Consider the following 19,573-nt stretch of genomic DNA (forward strand, 5'->3'; position numbering starts at 1 on the left):
TCAGCTCTAATTAAGCGAAAAACATACCCAGACTCTGATATTACTCACAGTTCCTTTGTTCCTGGAAGTCGTCAAGAAAGAAGATGGATTACCGAAGCTGCTTACTGTTGTTGTTTATAGGCCACAGTGTTTATGGAGGCCTGCCACAACTCTACCAAATACACAGCAAGTTCCAGTATAAGCACACGTTCAAGGGACCTCACCTCACCAACTCTAAGGGACATATACCATTCTGGGAACATGGAGGAAGTAAGTCGATATCGCATCATTCGTACTTGGGAATTGCATAATACGGTTTATTAATATGGTACTGTATATACTATAAATGTCATTACGGTATTCATTTGCACACGATTTGCTGTCTGTGTAAATTTATTAATGTCTGTGTGTAATGCACATGCACTTCTTGTGATCTCTGGTCTGTTTCAATCTATAAGTATAATTTGTATAATTTCAGGTGCTATTGCGAGTGACGAGTCTATTCGAGTGTGCCCGTCCGTCAAGAGTCGTAGAGGGTGGGTGTGGTCTGTAAACCCATTGGCCGCTGATCACTGGATGATGGACATTAGCATGAGGATTACTGGGAGACTTAAGAACGGAGCTGATGGAATGGTTAGTCCACTCTTGTTACTATGATGACCCTTTACCAGACAGTAATCGTTACTATAATTATAAATTGTTTGTGTGTTGACCCTTTACCAGTGGTTTTGTGTAGGCGGTATGGTTCACTGAGTCTAAGGGTACGGAGGGCAGTGTCTATGGCAACACAGAGTTGTGGAAGGGACTTGGAATTATCATGGACTCTTTCGACAACGACGGTCAAGTAAATAATTATAATAATGATGTAGCGAGCTTCACTGTTTGTGAAGGTACGTGTATTCCCAAGCATAGCATACACAAGTTATGTTGTTAGAAGTATGCACGCACGCACGCACACACACACACACACACACACACACACACACACACACTCCACACACAGCACGACAACCCTCGTATCCAAGTCGTCCTTAACGACGGTACGAGGCAGTACCAACATCACACGGATGGTAAGAACACAGAGAGTGGTGGTTGTGTCAAGGACTTTAGGAACAGGCCTTACCCCGTCAAAATGAAGGTGGTCTATCTCAGAGGAACCTTGGAGGTGAGCCTCAGGTTGTGTACTACTTTATATTTTTATGAGATTTATACTTATGTACATGTAGCTGAACATTTTTAACTTGTAGTACCTACTTCACTATCTACCGGGCCCTCCCACACACGCCCACACACACACTCACGCCCACACACACACAGGTGTGGATTCACGAAGGTGTTAGCCTCACAGAAGACGACTACGAGTTGTGTACCAAGCTGGAACACCTGCCCGAGTTGTCATGGTTACCTAAACAAGGTTACCTGGGGGTCAGTGCAGCCACGGGGGGTCTCTCTGACGACCACGATGTCCTCTCATTCGTCACACATTCTATCACCCCCCTAGAAACAAAAGCACAAGAGGTACAAGAGTATACACTGTATGTGCTGTTGCTACCGTATATCGGTTTCGAATGTAAGGTTAATCAATGTTTCTAACTATTGCGAATTACATAGGAAATTCTTTACGTGTCTTTTGACTGCGAATTATACGAAAATTAGCTTAGAAACCGGATATACGATAGTTCACTTGAGTGGCTGTAACCTAATGGTCCAATTTCACAATTTTGTAGCCCTTTAAAGTACTTACGAAATACTTATCTAATGATGTGTTTATAATTACCGTATATGCTCGATCAGAGGCCGCTCTTGTATAAAGGCCGCACTCAAATAGTAGCCTCCCTTGCTAGCAAAATGAAACATTTAGTAGCCGCTCTCAAATAGTAGCCTCAGTGAACTTTGACTCTAGCATTTCTGCACGTGGCAGCCAAAAAAATTATTACTAGCAGCTAGCTACATGTACGTAGCTACAAGTAGCAGCTTGTTAGTGCTTCACAAAGACTTTCTCATGGCAGAGTTCAAGTTTATGCAGGTGAAAACAACTTTTGATGACAAACTAAATTATCTGGAGCTAATAAACGCCGCTCTTGAACAGTGGCCTCTCTTGAATTGTAGCCTCCTCTTCCAGCAAAATGAAACATTTAGTAGCCGGGGCTCCTGATCAAGCATATACGGTATCAGTAAATATCGTCAGGTAGTAAATGTCGTCAGGTCAAAATGTTCAAAGCATTTTGAAAAGGGCCTATTTCAATGGCTATAAGGTGTCTCGAATGTATTTTGTAGCCTTTCAAAAGGCCTATCTAATGATGAGCTTATAATTATTTTATGAAATTTGGAACTATTCTTTTGTAGCGAGCCCAGGAAAGAGTTGACGAGACGAAGTTGAATGATTTGTCCGACCAGTATGCCAAAATGGCCAAGGATTTTGATAATCGTCGAGACACGTACCAACAGGAGCACAATAAGGGAAGTGTGGATGACTGGCAACGAGAGGTGGAGACTGAGCAGAGCATGCGATTGGTCGCTGACATGCAGACTGCACTGCATCGGGAGATCAGGTGATTCATTAACAAACTGTAGTATCTTTGAATGGCCATAACTTTTGTTAAAATGTTCCAATTTCAATGATTTCCTGATTTTCTGAGAGCTTAAAAAGAACTCTTTAAAATGGAATGCTTAGCTTTCAAATTTGCAACATGACCAAATTTCTCATTTTCGGAAAATTACCATGGGCTATAGCCCATCTTATTTTGACGAAAATCGGTCAAAAAATAATATTGATTTGAACGTACCAACTGAAAGAGCTCCTTTCAAGCTTTCAGAAAATCAGAAAATCATTGAAATTGGGTCACTAGAACTAAAGTTATGGCCGTTCGAAAAGTTTTGATAGTAATAGTACACTGTATGAGAGACAGGTATAATTATGTTGAATAGCCATAACTTAGTTATTCATTTCTGCGAGAAGATGTACCAGTGTTTGTTTATGTAGCCCACCCCCCACACACACACACACTCCACACACACACACACACACACATGCAGGGCTGTCGCTCAAAAGGTTGATCTGCTCATTACTGGTGGAGCTGGTGGCGTGGACAGAGGTCGACCAATGGACGCTGTCGGTTCCTCACTAGCAACAGAGATATCTCACATCAAAACAACAGAGTCAAACATTCTACACCAGCTGGCTGACCTAAGGTAGGTACCTGTATCATGTGATCTAGTGTATCATAATTATACTGTGTCTTCAGTGTGCGCCTATAGCAAAGGCTATAACCTGTTTTCAAATTTTAGCCAGTTTCCCCTACAAAATTTCAAACCTTGTCCACTGTTGATTGTGCAGTATTGATGTGTTGCTGTAGTGTACATATAATTATATAGGACTAGTACAATGTCGTGTATTTGACTATTTGTATAATGTAGAACTATAGATTGAAGGATGTTTACGCACCGAGATGCTATATTAAACTGTGTGATTATACTCCTCCATGACTATGCAGGGCTGCAATGGACCGTACAGTGCCTGAGGGCGGTAAGGCGACCCTCTCCGAGCAGCTGCAGCCGGTGTACGAGACCAAGGCGATGGTGTCGGCTCAGGCACAGAGTATAGAGAGCGTGCTCACTGAGTTGAAGGTGAGAGAAAGGTTGTATTGTGGGTGTGTCTTGATGGCATGTTACAGTGTTATATGGTAAAGGTCATTAGCTAACAATGTGCTGTACAAGTACGTACGCCGTTTTTTTATGGCTTCTCTCTGTGTTTCTATTATTTACCAAGCCTCTATTGTCACCCACACGCACTCACGCCCACACAGTCACATCATCACTCACACGCCCACACACACATACACACAGACTCTTGCCGCTAACAAGTGCCCCACTTCTAGTGAGACGTCGGCTTGTCTAACACCGTGGCTCTTTGTGGTTGTCGTGGCGATGCAACTGATAGTGATGCTCGGCTACTCCATTTATAGACAAGCTCAAGAAAGAAATGCAAAGAAATTTTTCTAGTGACTAAATAGAAATAGACCAATCACATGAGGCAATGAATCATTAGCTATAGTAGGCGTCTTTCTCATTACATGAAGTATTTTCATAACTATTATAAATTTTTGGCGAAGTTTCAATATAGTGTATACGTAAAATAATTATAGAAATCAATTCATGCATGCAATGCTTATATACAAAAACTATTGTTCATAGAGATGTTCTGTGTCTCAATAGAAAACTACACTTAGACAATAACATCTACATGAGCTACATCATAGGCAAGTTATTAAGGGTTGCAATTGGATCACTAATTACGTTACTTCTTCATTCAGAAATGATCCGAAATGCTACTTCTTTCTGATAAACATAACCATTCCCTTCAATATGCTCAACTATACGACCGTTAATGCAACCTCCTATTTATAGATATAACCTCCTATTTATAGATCGCACACTGTGTTCCATATACCGCTAGTGCAATAGGCCCCCCCCCCCTAACATGCACCCCGCATAGCGTTTTAGGGACAGGGGCCACAAAAGGAGGGGGATGCAGCAAAATTAATGCAAAAATGTATTCATTGTGCATGTGTACACAGCTACAGAGATGTGTACGTGTATTAATACCGAGGCATCAGCACCTGTGGTGCTTTCATTTTAATATAGCATCAAAATAACGGGAAGATCATCCATGTCAGTTGGATAGGGTGGTGTCTTGTTCCTCGGCTCCTGTTCCCTGAATGGTGGTAGAGTAATAGAGGGACATAAATATTTCTCTAACTTATAAGCCGGAGATCCTATCACCGTTATTAAATAACCCAGGGAGCTTGCGTAATCCAAGTTGCTTTAGTGGATACATGCACGTTGACTAGCCTGCCAAATAAAACTCTAGTGATGTTGCCGGCCGAGGAAGGAGATGCATAAACTGTGTCACCCACATGCAGCTTGCATCCATGCACCAGACCACATCATTACTTCGAGCCAACAAACTATAATATTTATATATATTATGCCAATCCTATAGCAACATTTCACATATTTTTTTAGTCGGATTATTATCATTATAGATCTACTATAACAAAAATATAATTGTTCATCGTTCTGTGACAACATTTCTATAGGGGAACTACAATATACACTATACACTATATACTTGAATAGTATAGTCAAGTTATCAACTTGTGTATGGGGGGGGACTATCTCCTTTTATGGCGAAAACAATCATCTTCACTGATTTCCGTGTCGATAGAGGAGGACTGTTTTGTCTGGATGGGGGGGAGGAATTGGACTTCTTGATGTAGAGGTAGCAGCATATACAACAGCATATGACTATACAGCCGAATGTACCAGAGCCAGCGCTTCCACCGGAATAAGCAATGACGTTTGACCCACCATTATCTCCACCACCAGATGTTGTAGTGAACCCTGTGTGGGCAAATAAAACAATTTTTATCCTTCTACAAAATCTACAAAATCTACATAATAAGTATAATAGGCATTTATTGGCTATAATATAAATTATACTGACATGACCATATCTGTGAAGGAGGCTATAACAGACCTTCACAGCCTGATAGTGATCAAGAGCCTGATATCACTATCTACCATATCTATTATACATATCTTTCCAAAGGTTTCCCATGCACAGTGAATAAAATTCAGTATTGGAACTCACCATGCAAGCACATGCAGTGCAATTAATGTGCCATCATAATTGGTGCATTTCTTTTGGTCTCAGAGTGTATAGTATTGCATGGTTATTGTGTAATAGCTATATGTTTGGATAACATGTGTTCTGGAGTTTAAGAGTGAAATCCTCTAAGTGACCTACATGACTGAAAGGTCAAAAGATAACAAATGTGCACAAAACCGGATTCTATATAATTATTAATAAAGACACTAATTGTGAACACTAAATTGAGACATATACCGTTTCTTGTAGTACAGATCAAGGCCACATCTTGTGTGTGGGTGCAATCTTCAACTCCGATAGCGTTAGCAGGACAATCAATCAGTCTGCTCTCAGTTCCTGAGCAGCGAAGATTGTCCAGCCATGTCCGAGTACTTGATGATGCTTGGGAGAAACTGTTAATGAATACATAAATACACCAGATATGCATGCGCAGTGACACTCACCCTAATGTTCTTACTCGTCCATACTGAGTAGTGTAACCTGTGTACCCCAGCTGACGACAAGCCACTCTTGCATCGTATGAGCCGAAGCTGTCGTCACACACTGTCCCCCATGTTCCATTGTAATAGAACTCCAATCTGCCAGAGGAGCCTCCTGTTCTGCCTAAGCTGCCTACCAACCTCAGGTCTCCATCTAAAAGAAAAGTGAATGGCATACTTCATATATTCATCCATTACTTACTTGCAGTACATATCAAGGCCACGTCTTGTGTGTGGGTGCAATCTTCAACTCCGATACGGTTAGCAGGACACTCAATGAGTCTGTTCTCAGTTCCCTCACAACGAAGCTCGTCCAGCCATGTTGGAGTGCTTGATGATGTCTGGCTCCTATAGGAGGATCATAATTGCACTGCATGGTTAAAGGAATTACATGCATGCAGTGAAACACTCACCCTAATGTTCCTACTCGTCCATAGTTACTGTAGCCTTCGTAGCCCAACTGACGACAAGCCACCATTGCATCATTTGAGTCGAATCTGTCATTACACACTGTTCCCCATTGTCCATTGTAATAGAACTCCAGTCTACCAGAGGAGACTCCTGTTCGACCTAAGCTGCTTACCAACCTCAGGTCTCCTTCATCTGAAGGGAAAAAGGCAAGTTGCACAAAATAATGCATTTATTGTTCATTGTGGTCAAATGATGTATTGTTGCAAATATATACAGTACATGCCTTGGTAATATCAATATCATGCACCCATGCAGGATGTGGTTAATATACCTAAAAGCATGCATCATCCACTACCCTATTACAGTTTGCTTTTTTGGAGTACATTGATGCGTGGCGAATCCCAATGCAGTCGGGTAGAATTCTGCAATTTGTATTAGGTATAATGATCCTTGAAATTTGATCTTACATAATCAGCAATCACTACGTTGTTACGTCATGCCCTCGTGCTGTATACTGCTAATGAGTAAATAATCTATAATACTGTACGTACAAGGAACCTGCACGATAATCTTACTTGCAGTACAGATCAAGGCCACATCTTGTGTGTGGGTGCAATCTTCATATCCAATAGAGTTAGCAGGACAATCAATGAGTCTGCTCTCAGTTCCTCGACAATCAAGCTCGTCCAGCCATGTCCGAGTGAATGATGATGCTCGGGAGAAACTGTATAATTATAGGAGGAATGATTATCACAATTGCACCGGCTATATAGAGATTACATGTGCATGCAGTGACACTCACCCTAATGTTCCTACTCGTCCATACTGCGGGGTAGTGTAACCTGTGTACCCTAGCTGACGACAAGCCACCCTTGCATCATTTAGACTGAAGCTGTCATCACACACTGTCCCCCATCGTCCACTGTAATAGAACTCTAGTCTGCCAGAAATGTCTCCTGTTCGGCCTGAGCTGCCCACCAGCCTCAAGTCTCCATTATTAAGGCCTTTAAAAAATACAAATCATGAAAATTGAAACAGCCAGTATCTAATAGCCATGCAATGTTAACTAACTGCATGCAATCTTACCTTGGGTGTCAGAAAGACAGGAGCCCAAGATAATCAAAAAGAAATAACTTGTAGAGCCTGCCATTTTGAAACCAATGAAACCAACTGGAAGCCTCAGGAAACATTTGATAAAATTCCTCTATTATCTATGGTTTGAGGTTATGGCATTATGCCATATACCGTATAGAGGGTATATTTCGAGCGTATAAATGTTCGTGGTTTTCGCGGATTAGGCATGAACCGCGAACATTTATAACTGCGAATTTAATATTCCATGCATACATGCTGCAAAAAAGGCGCTATTCCACGAAAAATTAAATCCGCGAAAACCTTCTAAAGGCACATCCGCGAAAATTTATACCCTCGAAATATACCCACTATACGGTATACAGAGAAGGTACGACAGGCGCTGTGCAGCTCAGGCAATTAACAATAATTATCCGCACACGTCGTATGTTTTTGCTGAGAGTAATCAGAGGCTAATTACTTGAGCTGCACCGCGCCTGTCGGACCATCTCCTCTGTACAGTATATAAACCGTGCAGACGTGCAATGCACATGTGCTCTGAATATTTATAATTAGGTAAAGATCCTTAAGTTCACATCCATATTAACATTCTCTTCTCTGCTTCTCTGCAATCTGAAATTATTTAGCATCAAAATATTAACGGTATCTAGATCGTCCATGTCAGTTGGATAGGGTGGTGGCTCTAAGTTTTGTTCCTCCTGTTCCCTAAACGGTTCTAGTGAGACGTCAGCTTGTCCACCGTATAGCGGGAAATTTTCGCGAGATGCAAAATTTTGCGTTTTAGAAGACGCGACAATTAAAATTACTCAATTTATAGACAAGCTCAAGAATTAAATGCAAAGAAATTTTTCTAGTGACTAATAGACCAATTACATGAGGCAATGAATCATTAGCTTATAGTAGGCGTCTTTCTCATTACATGAATTACTGTACAAAATATTTCAATTTGTATATAATTATACATGTACAATTAATGCATTTAAGTATATGCAATGCCTCTAATTATTATACAAAATCATTTGTTCATAGAGATGTTCTGTGACATAATGTCTAGAAAACTACAGTCAAGTTATATATAGGGATTGGAGATCACTAATCGTACATTACTTCATGTGTAACGAATTGCGGTTTGCTCTTTTTGACAAACCAAACCATTTGGTCCTTGAAAACGCTCAACCACACGAAGGGCAGTCAAAGAGCGATTGCTGGCTTCAGTCGTAGCTACAGATCGACCTGTGTACCTTGGTGGAGGGTCTTCTTTTGGAGGGGAACGATACACAATCTTTGTCCTCACTTGTGGTGGAGCGGTGTAGACCGTTGTTGTGGTGGAGGAACAGGAATCAGACCTTAGGAGGCGGCGGCAGCAGAAAATACAACAGAATATGATTATACAGCCAGATATGAAGGAACCAACGCCTCCACCAGAATAAGCTGGGATGTTTGACCCACCACCACCTGTGTGGGAAAACTTGATGTATAGGGCATGTACATGCTGAAATATCACTACATCTATTTGTACATGCACATGCACATGATCACCGTACATCTATAGCTCCTGTATAAGGATGTAATATTAGTAACTGCTGAGATATACCGTCACTTGTAGTACAGATCAAGGCCACATCTTGTGTGTGGGTGCAATCTCCAGCTCCGATAGTGTTAGCAGGACAATCAGTCAGTTTGGTCTCAGCTCCTGAGCAACGAAGATTGTCCAGCCATGTCCGAGTGCTTGATGATGCTTGAGAGAAACTTACAAGAGAGAAATAATTATCATAATTGCATTGGCTATATAGAAATTACATGCATGCAGTGATACTCACCCTAGCCTTCCAACTGTTCCGTATCGAGTGTAGGTTGAGTACCCTAGTTGACGACAAGCCACCCTTGCATCATTTATATCGAACCTGTCGTTACACACTGTCCCCCATTGTCCACTGTAATAGACCTCCAGTCTGCCAGAGGAGCCTCCTGTTTGGCCTGAGTTGCCTACCAGCCTCAAGTTTCCATTAGTAAAACCTTCAAAAGCAACATGCACTGTCATGTTTTGACAAACTGTATTTTCATGATGTAGCCATATATATAGCCAGATAGCCTAACAGCATGCAGTCTTACCTTGGGTATCAGAAAGACAGAAGCCCAAGATAATTAAAAAGAAATAACTTGTAGAGCCTGCCATTTTGAAACCAAATGAATGCCTCAGTGCAGTACACGTACACAGGGGATATGACTATTATCTCCTCACAATCCATGTTGACAGCTGATAAAGTGTGCGCATGCGCGTACATGCTGTATAGGTTAGCGGTCAACCGTTTGCTCATTAATTATTCATGAGCTTGATCTAGTGATCTTTTCCAGCTAGAATGAGCTGGAAGTACAGCTGAAACGCAGTAGTCATTTCATGGCTCGAATAGACATTTTTACTATAAAGCTTAGGTACAGTCTACTGTAGCTTCACTATATGCAGGGCGGGTCGAAGAGATATTTCGAAAAAAGGCTACTGAAAGCTCACAAGAGGCTGTTTTCCTTGGCTCTGGCCGCCATTAAGTGGAGTTAGTCTACATATTATTATATTGTGAGAGTTTGTTGGCCTGGAAAGAAAAAAACGCTTCGACCCGCCCTCCAGAATGGTAAGAAGCATCATATATAAAGAGCAAGAACACAGAGCTAGAAGTGTTTTTGGAAGTTTAAAATGACTACTAGTTTATGTTGTTTCTAGTAACTTGATGATCGCTCAGAGCTTCCACTGGAAAACGTTTTGAAGACTGATACTTGTCATACAGGATGATACACCAATATATTTATCATGTATGATTTATCATGTATGTGCTTTAAACTTTTCTCATGGCATTTATAGTTTCACAAAAATCATTATAAGAAAATCATGAATATTCATGAGCAAACTGTTTACTGTAACCTTAATTAAGTTTCACATCCATGCACATTCATTTGCTATTCATAGCATCAAAATATTAACGGAAAGGTATCTAGATCATCCATGTCAGTTGGATAGGGTGGTAGTTCAAAGTCTTGTTCCTCCTGTTCCCTGAACGGTGGTAGAGTAATGAGGGACGAGGTAGAGTGATGGGGGGATGAGGTAGAGTGATGGAGGGACGAGGTAGAGTGATGGGGGGACGAGAAGGTGCCAGCGTAATGGAGGGACGAGAAGGTGGTACAGTGATGGAAGGACGTATGGATTTCTCTAACTTATAAATCGGAGATCCCACGACCATTAGGTAGTCCGGGGGGCTTGCGTAATCCAAGTTGTTTTAGTGGGTACGTGTCGACTAGCCCTGTGCTGAGAAGTAACATTTCTAGTGACGTCAGTGCCGGAGGTCCTGCTGGGTGGGTGTGTCTGAGAATGTGCGTGGGTACGAGGGAGAGGGGGTGGTCTCGGAGGATGGCGATTGTTTGGACACGCTCTGCAGATTAGGTAAAAGATGAAGATACCGATTAGAATATATACCAACTCTTCGATGCCACCAAACATGTAATAGTAGATGTAGCTCATATCATTGCCTGCAGAAATAGAAAGAACCAGTAACTTGTTAGAGCAGAGAGAATAAATAAAGTATCATCGCAATAATTATATTATAGCTCATACTTTTCTTTGTGCATGAATGGACATTTCGAACCGATAGTAATTACTGATCTATAGGTATTATTTTAAAGGGCTACAAAATAATTGAGAATGTGAAATAAATTACGGGCATTCAAAATTATTAACTATTGAAACAGGCCCATTTCGGGAAAATCACCAACTGAAGGCATTATACAAAGTGTTTGCACGCGTGCAGATCTTGCACACAGACTCACCATCACAGTTCTGTGGTGCACAAGCCACACCCACATCCTCCGAGTGAGTGCAGTCCGTCACCCCTAGTCCACTGTGGGAGCAGCTGAGGAGAGTCGTGTCATTACTACCACAGCGGAGATCATCCAACCAGATAGGAGCAGTATCAGATACTTGAGAATGCTGTCAGTATATATAATAATATATAATCAACATCACATTGGGACAACAAAGAGCTACAAAATATAACTGAACCTTATAATTACGAGCACTCAAACGTTGCTATAGTTACAACAGCTAAAAACATGACACTCTTTTATTGGACTTGATAAATTAATAGCATGATTGTCCTGTTACATGTACACACAACACTCCTTAGTGTCATTCTTCTGTACACTGTAAAAAAAAAAGTGCGGTGAGCACACTAAAACCGTCGCATATAGCACACTTTTTCAAAAAAGCGTGCTATATGCGACGGTTTTAGTGTGTCCACCGCACTTTTTTTCAATCATTTTTTACAGTGTACCTGTACCTGAACTGCTCCACTGTTCTCCAGCAGTATATAGATCTATCTCAATTTCTAATTTACATTTTACTCCATTCTATACATTATTTTACTTTCACTGCATGTAGTACCTGCAGATGCTCCACTGACTGTTCCCCAGCAGTATCCTCCTTCCATTCTACAGCGTTTTACTTCAGTATTTTACTTCCAGTATATATAGATCTGTTCATATTCTAAAAGTCATTAAAATTCTTAGAAAATGACACAGGAAAAAAAATTATTTGCATGTGTATTAAAGTTCTTGGAAATTACACAAGAGCCCCCCATTAAGTTAAGGAGGTGTCAATGCTTTAGAGTAAAATAAAAGACAAGTAGACTACTTTTATCACAAGCTGTAGTTTATGAGAAACAAGGAATCTACTTTGCCTGGCCTAACAGCGAATATACAAGTATTATATTAGTGAACAAGCCATTTGAACTGAATTGGTTTGGCGTCTCAAGTGTGGCTACTACGGCAGTCCATCGGTAAACTTTTAATTTGATTTGGCGATCTTCAGTAAAATTTGCCAAAATTAATTGCTAAATTTTCCCATTTTACGGTATAATAAATTTATCTAGTCAGAATGACATATGGGGCACCAATTCCATTGTTAGAGTACATGTATAACTCTTACTGCCTGCAAGCATTCCTATAAACAACTCAGTGTGTGATTGTCATGTGATCCACATGCACGTACCTATACAGGCATTTGACGAACTTGTAAAGAATAATTATGGCCTCACTGATAGATCAGGACACTGCACAATGTAGACAAGAATATGGTAGAACTCTTAGAGTAGGTTCAGACGTTTACAACGGCCCCAGGCAATCTAAAATAATGTTCATGCATGTTGATACATGCATGTACAGTGTGTTGTTGTGTTGGGGGTGTATGTGAGTAGCTTTATTTATCATTCAACTTTTTAGTAGTTTCTTTTGAAATTACCATAACTGTGTTTTATCGTAGCAGCTATAATTTTTTTAACTTAATAGATTTTAACTAAACATAAGTATTAAACTACTGTGATATATCATTCACAATTTGTCTGTGATACTATTTGGCACCCATGCATGGCCTGTATATGATATGCTGGAGGGGCTCCTCCATGCATGCATCATCGAAGTATATATGAACTATTTTAACACTGCATGCATGTACAGGCAAAGTTTGAACAATATGTGTACGGTACAATTCATTGCAAAAATCGTTCTTTCATAATGTTCTGTGCACATGCAAAGTGTCTATATAAGGGAACTAAAATACATGTAATAATTATACAATACAATGCATGTATAAAGACTGTATAATAATATCACTATAAACGTATAGCTACTGTAATTATACTTATTAAACAGCATTGAACAGCATATCGGTATCTACACTTGTGTGATAATTTGTGTACGGGGGAGGGCTATCTTCTTTTTCCGTGACAACAATCACAGTCTTCGCTTTTGATGAAGAACTGTACTGTCTGTTGGAGGATGAGGAATTTGACTTGTAGCAGAGGCAGCAGAAAACACAACAGTATATGGCTATACAGCCGAGTGTGCCAGAAGCGCTTCCACCAGAGTAGGCAGCGACATTCGACCCTCTACCTCCACCTCCACCACCACCACCAGGTGTTGTGGTGGACCCTGTGTGGTCATACTTGCTTTAATAAATGTTATACAAAATCTGCTAAATAAATCCGCATATATAAATATGTATTATCATGCACTACAATCGTACTAGTTGTACACAACACCGTATATATAGATCTATGTAATAGTTGTACCATGGATATCAAGGGTGTATTGGATTTGTACTACCGAGGGAAGTTTTATGTATTCCCCGAGGACGCAGCCCGAGGGAATACATACAACTGCATGCACGAGGTAGTACAATAACAATACACCGCAGATATGCATAGTACAAGTAGCTTGCACTATGAACACGTATTGATTAGCTGTTATCCAACCCATTTACAACTGAGTAGTAGTAAACACTCTTTGATCGCTGCCGTGCATGCACTGTGCACATTTTGTGTGTGCATGTGCTTGCACTTGACAAACCACATTTACAACTTCAGACACCCGCACATTTTTGTGCTTTCCACAGATTTTGTCTCTGTAGTATTCAAGAGGGTCCTTAAAGGTGGAGGGTGGGCTTCAGGCTGACCACAGCCAATGTACCCTAGGGTACATGAATGTACACCCTAGCAGGGTACATGGTATTTGTACCCTGGAGTATCCTGAGAGTTTCAATGGATATTCCTTAGTGTCAGATCACATCATGGTACAAGTGTATATATATATAGCTCTTTTATGTGAAACTATAAATACTATATATAGTTGAGACATACCGTTACACGTGCTTCTGGGTACACAAACTACAGCAACGTCTTCGCTGTGACTACAATTGTGACTGCCCAGTCCACTATGTGAACAGTTAAGGAGGGTAGTGTCGTTACGGCCACAACCTAAGTTGGACAACCAGATTTGGTTGCTGTACGGAGCCCAAGAAAACCTGTGTACGTGTGCATAATTATGTGAGAGTGTGTGTGTTAATATTGATGAGATGGAGATGGATCGTGCACGAATGTATTCCACTCACCCCAGTGTTCCCACTGCCCCCCAGCAGTAGCCTCGAGTGTACCCCAGCTGACGACAAGCTACGTCAGCATCGTACAGCCCAAATCTATCATCACAGACTGTCCCCCATGTTCCATTGTAGTAGACCTCCAGTCTGCCAGAGGAGCCTCCAGTTCGACCTGAACTGCCTACCAGCCTCAGGTCTCCATCTGAAGGGGGAAAAGCGAATGGCACAAATTATAATACCTGCAATGGAAAAAAGTGAATGGCACAAATTAATACCGGCAATATCATCATATGCTGTAGATAAAAGGATTGTACATGTCTGTAGCAATATTATATACACACTTCATCTATTACTTACTTGCAGTGCAGATCAAGGCAATATCTTGTGAATGGTTGCAATTTTCAACTCCGATACGGTTAGCAGGACAATTAATGAGTCTGCTCTCAGTTCCTGAGCAACGAAGCTCATCCAGCCATGTCCGAGTGCTTGATGATGCTTGAGAGAAACTTACAAGAAAGAAATAATTATCATAATTGCATTGGCTATATAGAAATTATACATGCATGCAGTGATACTCACCCTAGCCTTCCAACTGTTCCGTATTGAGTGTAGGTTGAGAACCCTAGTTGACGACAAGCCACTCTTGCATCATTTACACCGAAGCTGTCATCACACACGGTCCCCCATTGTCTACTGTAATAGACCTCCAGTCTGCCAGAGGAACCTCCTGTTCGGCCTGAGTTGCCTACCAGCCTCAAGTTTCCATTAGTAAAACCTTTAAAAGCAAATCATGCACTGTTTTGACAAACTGAAACTTTTATTTTCAGTATCATGATGTAGTCTATACTGCCAGATAGCCTAACTGCATGCAGTCTTACCTTGGGTGTCAGAAAGACAGGAGCCCAAGATAATCAAAAAGAAATAACTTGTAGAGCCTGCCATTTTGAAACCAACTGCATGGCTCAGTACACGGGGATATTTTTGAGGTTATTGACTATCTCCTCCACAAACCATGTTGACAGATAAAGTGTGCGCATGCACGTACATGCTGTATTAAAAGTTTCACATTCACATCCTCTCTTAATTGCAATTTAATTAATAAATTATTTAGCATCAAAATATTAACGGAAAGGTATCTATAGATCATCCATGTCAGTTGGATAGGGTGGTAGTTCAAAGTCTTGTTCCTCCTGTTCCCTGAACGGTGGTAGAGTAATGGAGGGACGTGGTAGAGTGATGGGGGGACGAGGTAGAGTGATGGGGGGACGAGAAGGTGCCAGCGTAATGGAGGGACGAGAAGGTGGTACAGTGATGGAAGGACGTATGGATTTCTCTAACTTATAAATCGGAGATCCCACGACCATTAGGTAGCCCGGAGGGGCTTGCGTAATCCAAGTTGTTTTAGTGGGTACGTGTCGACTAGCCCTGTGCTGGGAAGTAACATTTCTAGTGACGTCAGTGCCGGAGATCCTGCTTAGTGGGTGTGTCTGAGAGTGTGTGTGGGTACGAGGGAGAGGGTGTGGTCTCAGAGGGTGGTTGTTATGGGGACACACTCTGCAGCCTGATTAGGTAGAAGATGAAGATACCGATTAGAATTAATACCAAACGATGCCTCCATGCAAACATGTATAGTATAGTAGATGTAGGTCGTACTGCCACTAATAATCATTGCTCAGTGGGAGGGAGCCCCTCCCAAACATTGAGTTGGATAAGCAAAAAACATGGCTAAAAGGCAAACGTTATAAGTGGACCTATTTCCTTTTTTTATTATCATCAATAAGCGCTTATATATGCTGGCTACAATATCTATACATTGGAGCTGAATGTACCGAGAGTTTAGAAGCTCGATTGACATGCACTTGTTTGGGGTAATTCTAAGTCTGCAGAATTTATGGCTATATAATAATTATTATGTTCAATTGACGATCAATATCAATAAAATGCACCACAGTACAAATTAACATTTTCATTCAAAATTTCAGTTCAGTAAAACCCCCAACTTCAAAATGTTCCTACTCCATTGTCAATACCTGCAGAAATAGAATATACAGTAACTATAATTTATAATACAGCGAAAAATATTAAATCACAAACACGAGGTATATTATATAGTAGACCAATTAAGTGGGATCTATTGATCTATCTATTAGGTGGGTGCCTCACCATCACCCCACACACACACTCACGCCCACACACAGGCTCTTGCTGCTAACAAGTGCCCCATTTCTAGCGAGACATCGGCTTGTCTACACCGTAGTTGTTTGTGGTTGTCGTGGCTGATGACCACGATGTCCTCTCATTCGTCACACATTCTATCACCCCCCTAGAAACAAAAGCACAGGAGGTACAAGAGGGTACACTGTATGTACTGTTGCTACCATATTACTAGAATGTTTTGCGAGCATCAAGGAATTTTGCGAGGGTTGTGTTCACTTCGCAACAATACAATCCACAAAACCTAAATTATTACTAGTAAATATACACACGATCCTTGCCAGACCGCAATAGTTAGATCGCAAAGGGTAAAATTTTCTGCTGATTTGGCTCATTCGCAAAGGTTTTTCACCCGCAAAATATTCTAGTAATACGGTATCGTATATTAGGTTCGAATGCGAGGTTAATCAATATTTCTAACTACAGTAGAACCTCGATTATCCGGACACCTTGGTTCCAGAAGCAGGCCGGATAAATGAATATGCCAGATAATTGCATAGATAAACCACGCCTTGATCCACCCACTTTATTGATAAACAGCAGTGCCACATGGTTGTCTGCGCATGCGCAGAAGATAAGCAGGTATGTCTCCATGGTAACAGCTGTAACGCGCATGCGCATTTGAGGGACACGGCCATTTTCTGAATTATTTAATCTGATAAAAAAAAAACTGCCAAGCCGGATAATCGAGATGGAAGGCCGGATAATTGAGGTTCTACTGTATTGCGAATTGCATAGGAAATTCTTTACGTGTCTTTTTTGATCGCGAATTATGCGAATTATGCGAAAATTAGCATTAGAAACTGGATATACGATAGTTCACTTGAGTGGTTGTAACCTAATGGTCCCATTTCACAATTTTGTAGCCCTTTAAAGTACTTACGAAATACCTATCTAATGATGTGTTTATAGTTATCAGTAATTGTCGTCAGGTCAAAATGTTCAAAGCATTTTGAAAAGGGCCTATTTTAATGGCTATAAGGTGTCCAATTTCAAATGTATTTTGTAGCCTTTCAAAAGGCCTATCTAATGATGAGCTTATAATTATTTTATGAAATTTGGAACTATTCTTTTGTAGCGAGCCCCAGGAAAGAGTTGACGAGACGAAGTTGAGTGATTTGTCAGACCAGTATGCCAAGATGGCAAAGGATTTTGATAATCGTAGAGACACGTACCAACAGGAGCACAATAAGGGAAGTGTGGATGACTGGCAACGAGAGGTGGAGACTGAGCAGAGCATGCGATTGGTCGCTGACATGCAGACTGCACCACTGCATCGGGAGATCAGGTGATTCATTAACTAACTGTAGTATCTTTGACTCTGGCCATAACTTTTGTTAAAATGTTCCAATTTCAATGATTTTCTGATTTTCTGAAAGCTTAAAAAGAACTCTTTAAAATGGATGCTTAGCTTTCAAATTTGCAACATGACCAAATTTCTCATTTTCGGAAAATTACCATGGTATTTTGGCGAAAATGGGTCAAAATATGATATTTGATTTGAGCGTACCAACTGAAAGAGCTCCTTTTAAGCTTTCAGAAAATCAGAAAATCATTGAAATTGGGTCACTAGAACTAAAGTTATGGCCATTCAAAAAGTTTTAGTATGAGAGACTGATAATTATTATAATTATGTTGAATAGCCATAACTTAGTTATCCATTTCTGTGAGAAGATGAACCAGTGTTTGTTTATCTATCCCCCCCCCCCCACACACACACACACACACACACACACACACACACACACACACACACACACACACACACATGCAGGGCTGTCGCTCAGAAGGTTGATCTGTTCATCACGGGTGGAGCTGGTGGCGTGGATAGAGGTCGACCAATGGATGCTGTCGGTTCCTCACTGGCAACGGAGATATCTCACATCAAAACAACAGAGTCCAACATTCTACACCAGCTGGCTGACCTAAGGTAGGTACCTGTATCATGTGATCTAGTGCATCATAATTATACTGTGTCTTCAGCCAATCTTCAGTGTGTGCGTATAGCGAAGTCTATAACCTTAATTGCTGTTTTCAAATTTTAGCCGGTTTTCCCTACAAAATTTCAAATCTTGTCCACTGTTGATTGTGCAGTATTGATGTGTTGTTGTAGTGTACATAATAATTATATAGGACTAGTACAATGTCATGTATTTGTATAATGTAAAACTATAGATTGAAGGATGTTTACGCACCGATATGCTACATTAAACTGTGTGATTATACTCCTCCATGACTATGCAGGGCTGCAATGGACCGTACAGTGCTTGAAGGCGGTAAGGCGACCCTCTCTGAGCAGCTGCAGCCGGTGTACGAGACCAAGGCGATGGTGTCGGCCCAGGCACAGAGCATAGAGAGTGTGCTCACTGAGTTGAAGGTGACGGAGAGGTTGTATTGTGGGTGTATCTTGATGACAGTTACAAGTGTTATATAATTATGGTAAAGGTCATTAGCTAACAATGTGCTGTACAGTACGTACATCATTTTTTGATGGCTTCTCTCTGTGTTTCTATTATTTACCAAGCCTCTATTGTCACCCACACACACACACACAGACTCGATCTTGCCGCTAACAAGTGCCCCACTTCTAGTGAGACGTCAGCTTGTCTAACACCGTGGTTGTTTGTGGTTGTCATGGCGATGCAGCTGATAGTGATGCTCGGCTACTCCATTTATAGACAAGCTCATAAAAAAAATTCAAAGAAATTTTTCTAGTGACTAATAGACCAATCACATGAGGCAATGAATCATTAGCTATAGTAGGCGTCTTTCTCATTACATGATGAAGTATTTCTTAATACTGTACAATATATA

The 19,573-nt window shown here is 40.9% G+C and overlaps 3 protein-coding genes and 1 long non-coding RNA gene across 8 annotated transcripts in view; 2 read left to right on the top strand and 2 right to left on the bottom strand.

Moving 5' to 3' along the window:
• The first annotated feature begins 19 nt into the window (after positions 1–19).
• LOC135336512 (protein ERGIC-53-like) lies at positions 20–4,097 on the top strand. The gene is made up of 9 exons (XM_064532344.1): positions 20–249; positions 458–612; positions 716–823; positions 983–1,144; positions 1,297–1,497; positions 2,326–2,531; positions 3,016–3,171; positions 3,474–3,606; positions 3,826–4,097. Exons 1-9 carry the CDS (start codon positions 84–86, stop codon positions 3,979–3,981), a joined length of 1,443 nt encoding a protein of 480 aa, XP_064388414.1. The 5' UTR covers positions 20–83; the 3' UTR covers positions 3,982–4,097.
• Positions 4,098–4,932: 835 nt separating this feature from the next.
• Positions 4,933–19,573, bottom strand: part of LOC135336482 (soluble scavenger receptor cysteine-rich domain-containing protein SSC5D-like) — a 33,220-nt gene continuing 18,579 nt past the window's right edge. Inside the window, exons 1-8 of one of the 4 annotated variants that reach the window (XM_064532295.1) lie at positions 15,424–15,526; positions 7,343–7,544; positions 7,116–7,264; positions 6,543–6,732; positions 6,332–6,477; positions 6,094–6,283; positions 5,888–6,042; positions 4,933–5,382 (exon numbers count right to left, since the gene is read on the bottom strand). In XM_064532295.1, the coding sequence (XP_064388365.1) occupies positions 5,132–5,382; positions 5,888–6,042; positions 6,094–6,283; positions 6,332–6,477; positions 6,543–6,732; positions 7,116–7,264; positions 7,343–7,544; positions 15,424–15,487 (1,347 nt within the window). In that variant the 5' untranslated portion in view covers positions 15,488–15,526 and the 3' untranslated portion in view covers positions 4,933–5,131. Of the gene's footprint in view, positions 5,383–5,887; positions 6,043–6,093; positions 6,284–6,331; positions 6,478–6,542; positions 6,733–7,115; positions 7,265–7,342; positions 7,545–7,626; positions 7,754–15,423; positions 15,527–19,573 lie in introns of those variants that run through there. The other 3 variants (XM_064532294.1, XM_064532293.1, XM_064532296.1) reach the window with 3 other exon arrangements.
• On the bottom strand, positions 9,231–9,877 carry LOC135336659 (uncharacterized). Its single transcript, XR_010394880.1, has 3 exons — positions 9,745–9,877; positions 9,453–9,648; positions 9,231–9,381 (listed from the first exon to the last, which is right to left on the bottom strand). It is a non-coding gene; the product is annotated as an uncharacterized LOC135336659 (long non-coding RNA).
• Positions 17,785–19,542, top strand: LOC135336618 (uncharacterized). 2 transcript variants are annotated; one of them, XM_064532489.1, is made up of 4 exons: positions 17,826–18,047; positions 18,534–18,689; positions 19,004–19,136; positions 19,315–19,542. In XM_064532489.1, exons 1-4 carry the CDS (start codon positions 17,899–17,901, stop codon positions 19,330–19,332), a joined length of 456 nt encoding a protein of 151 aa, XP_064388559.1. In that variant the 5' UTR covers positions 17,826–17,898; the 3' UTR covers positions 19,333–19,542. The 2 variants fall into 2 exon arrangements, with proteins under 2 accessions (XP_064388558.1, XP_064388559.1); XM_064532488.1 differs by lacking the exon at positions 19,315–19,542 and having other exon boundaries at positions 17,785–18,047; positions 19,004–19,300.

The sequence above is a fragment of the Halichondria panicea genome, chromosome 5 (genome assembly GCF_963675165.1).
Source record: "Halichondria panicea chromosome 5, odHalPani1.1, whole genome shotgun sequence".
Classification (NCBI taxonomy): domain Eukaryota; kingdom Metazoa; phylum Porifera; class Demospongiae; order Suberitida; family Halichondriidae; genus Halichondria; species Halichondria panicea.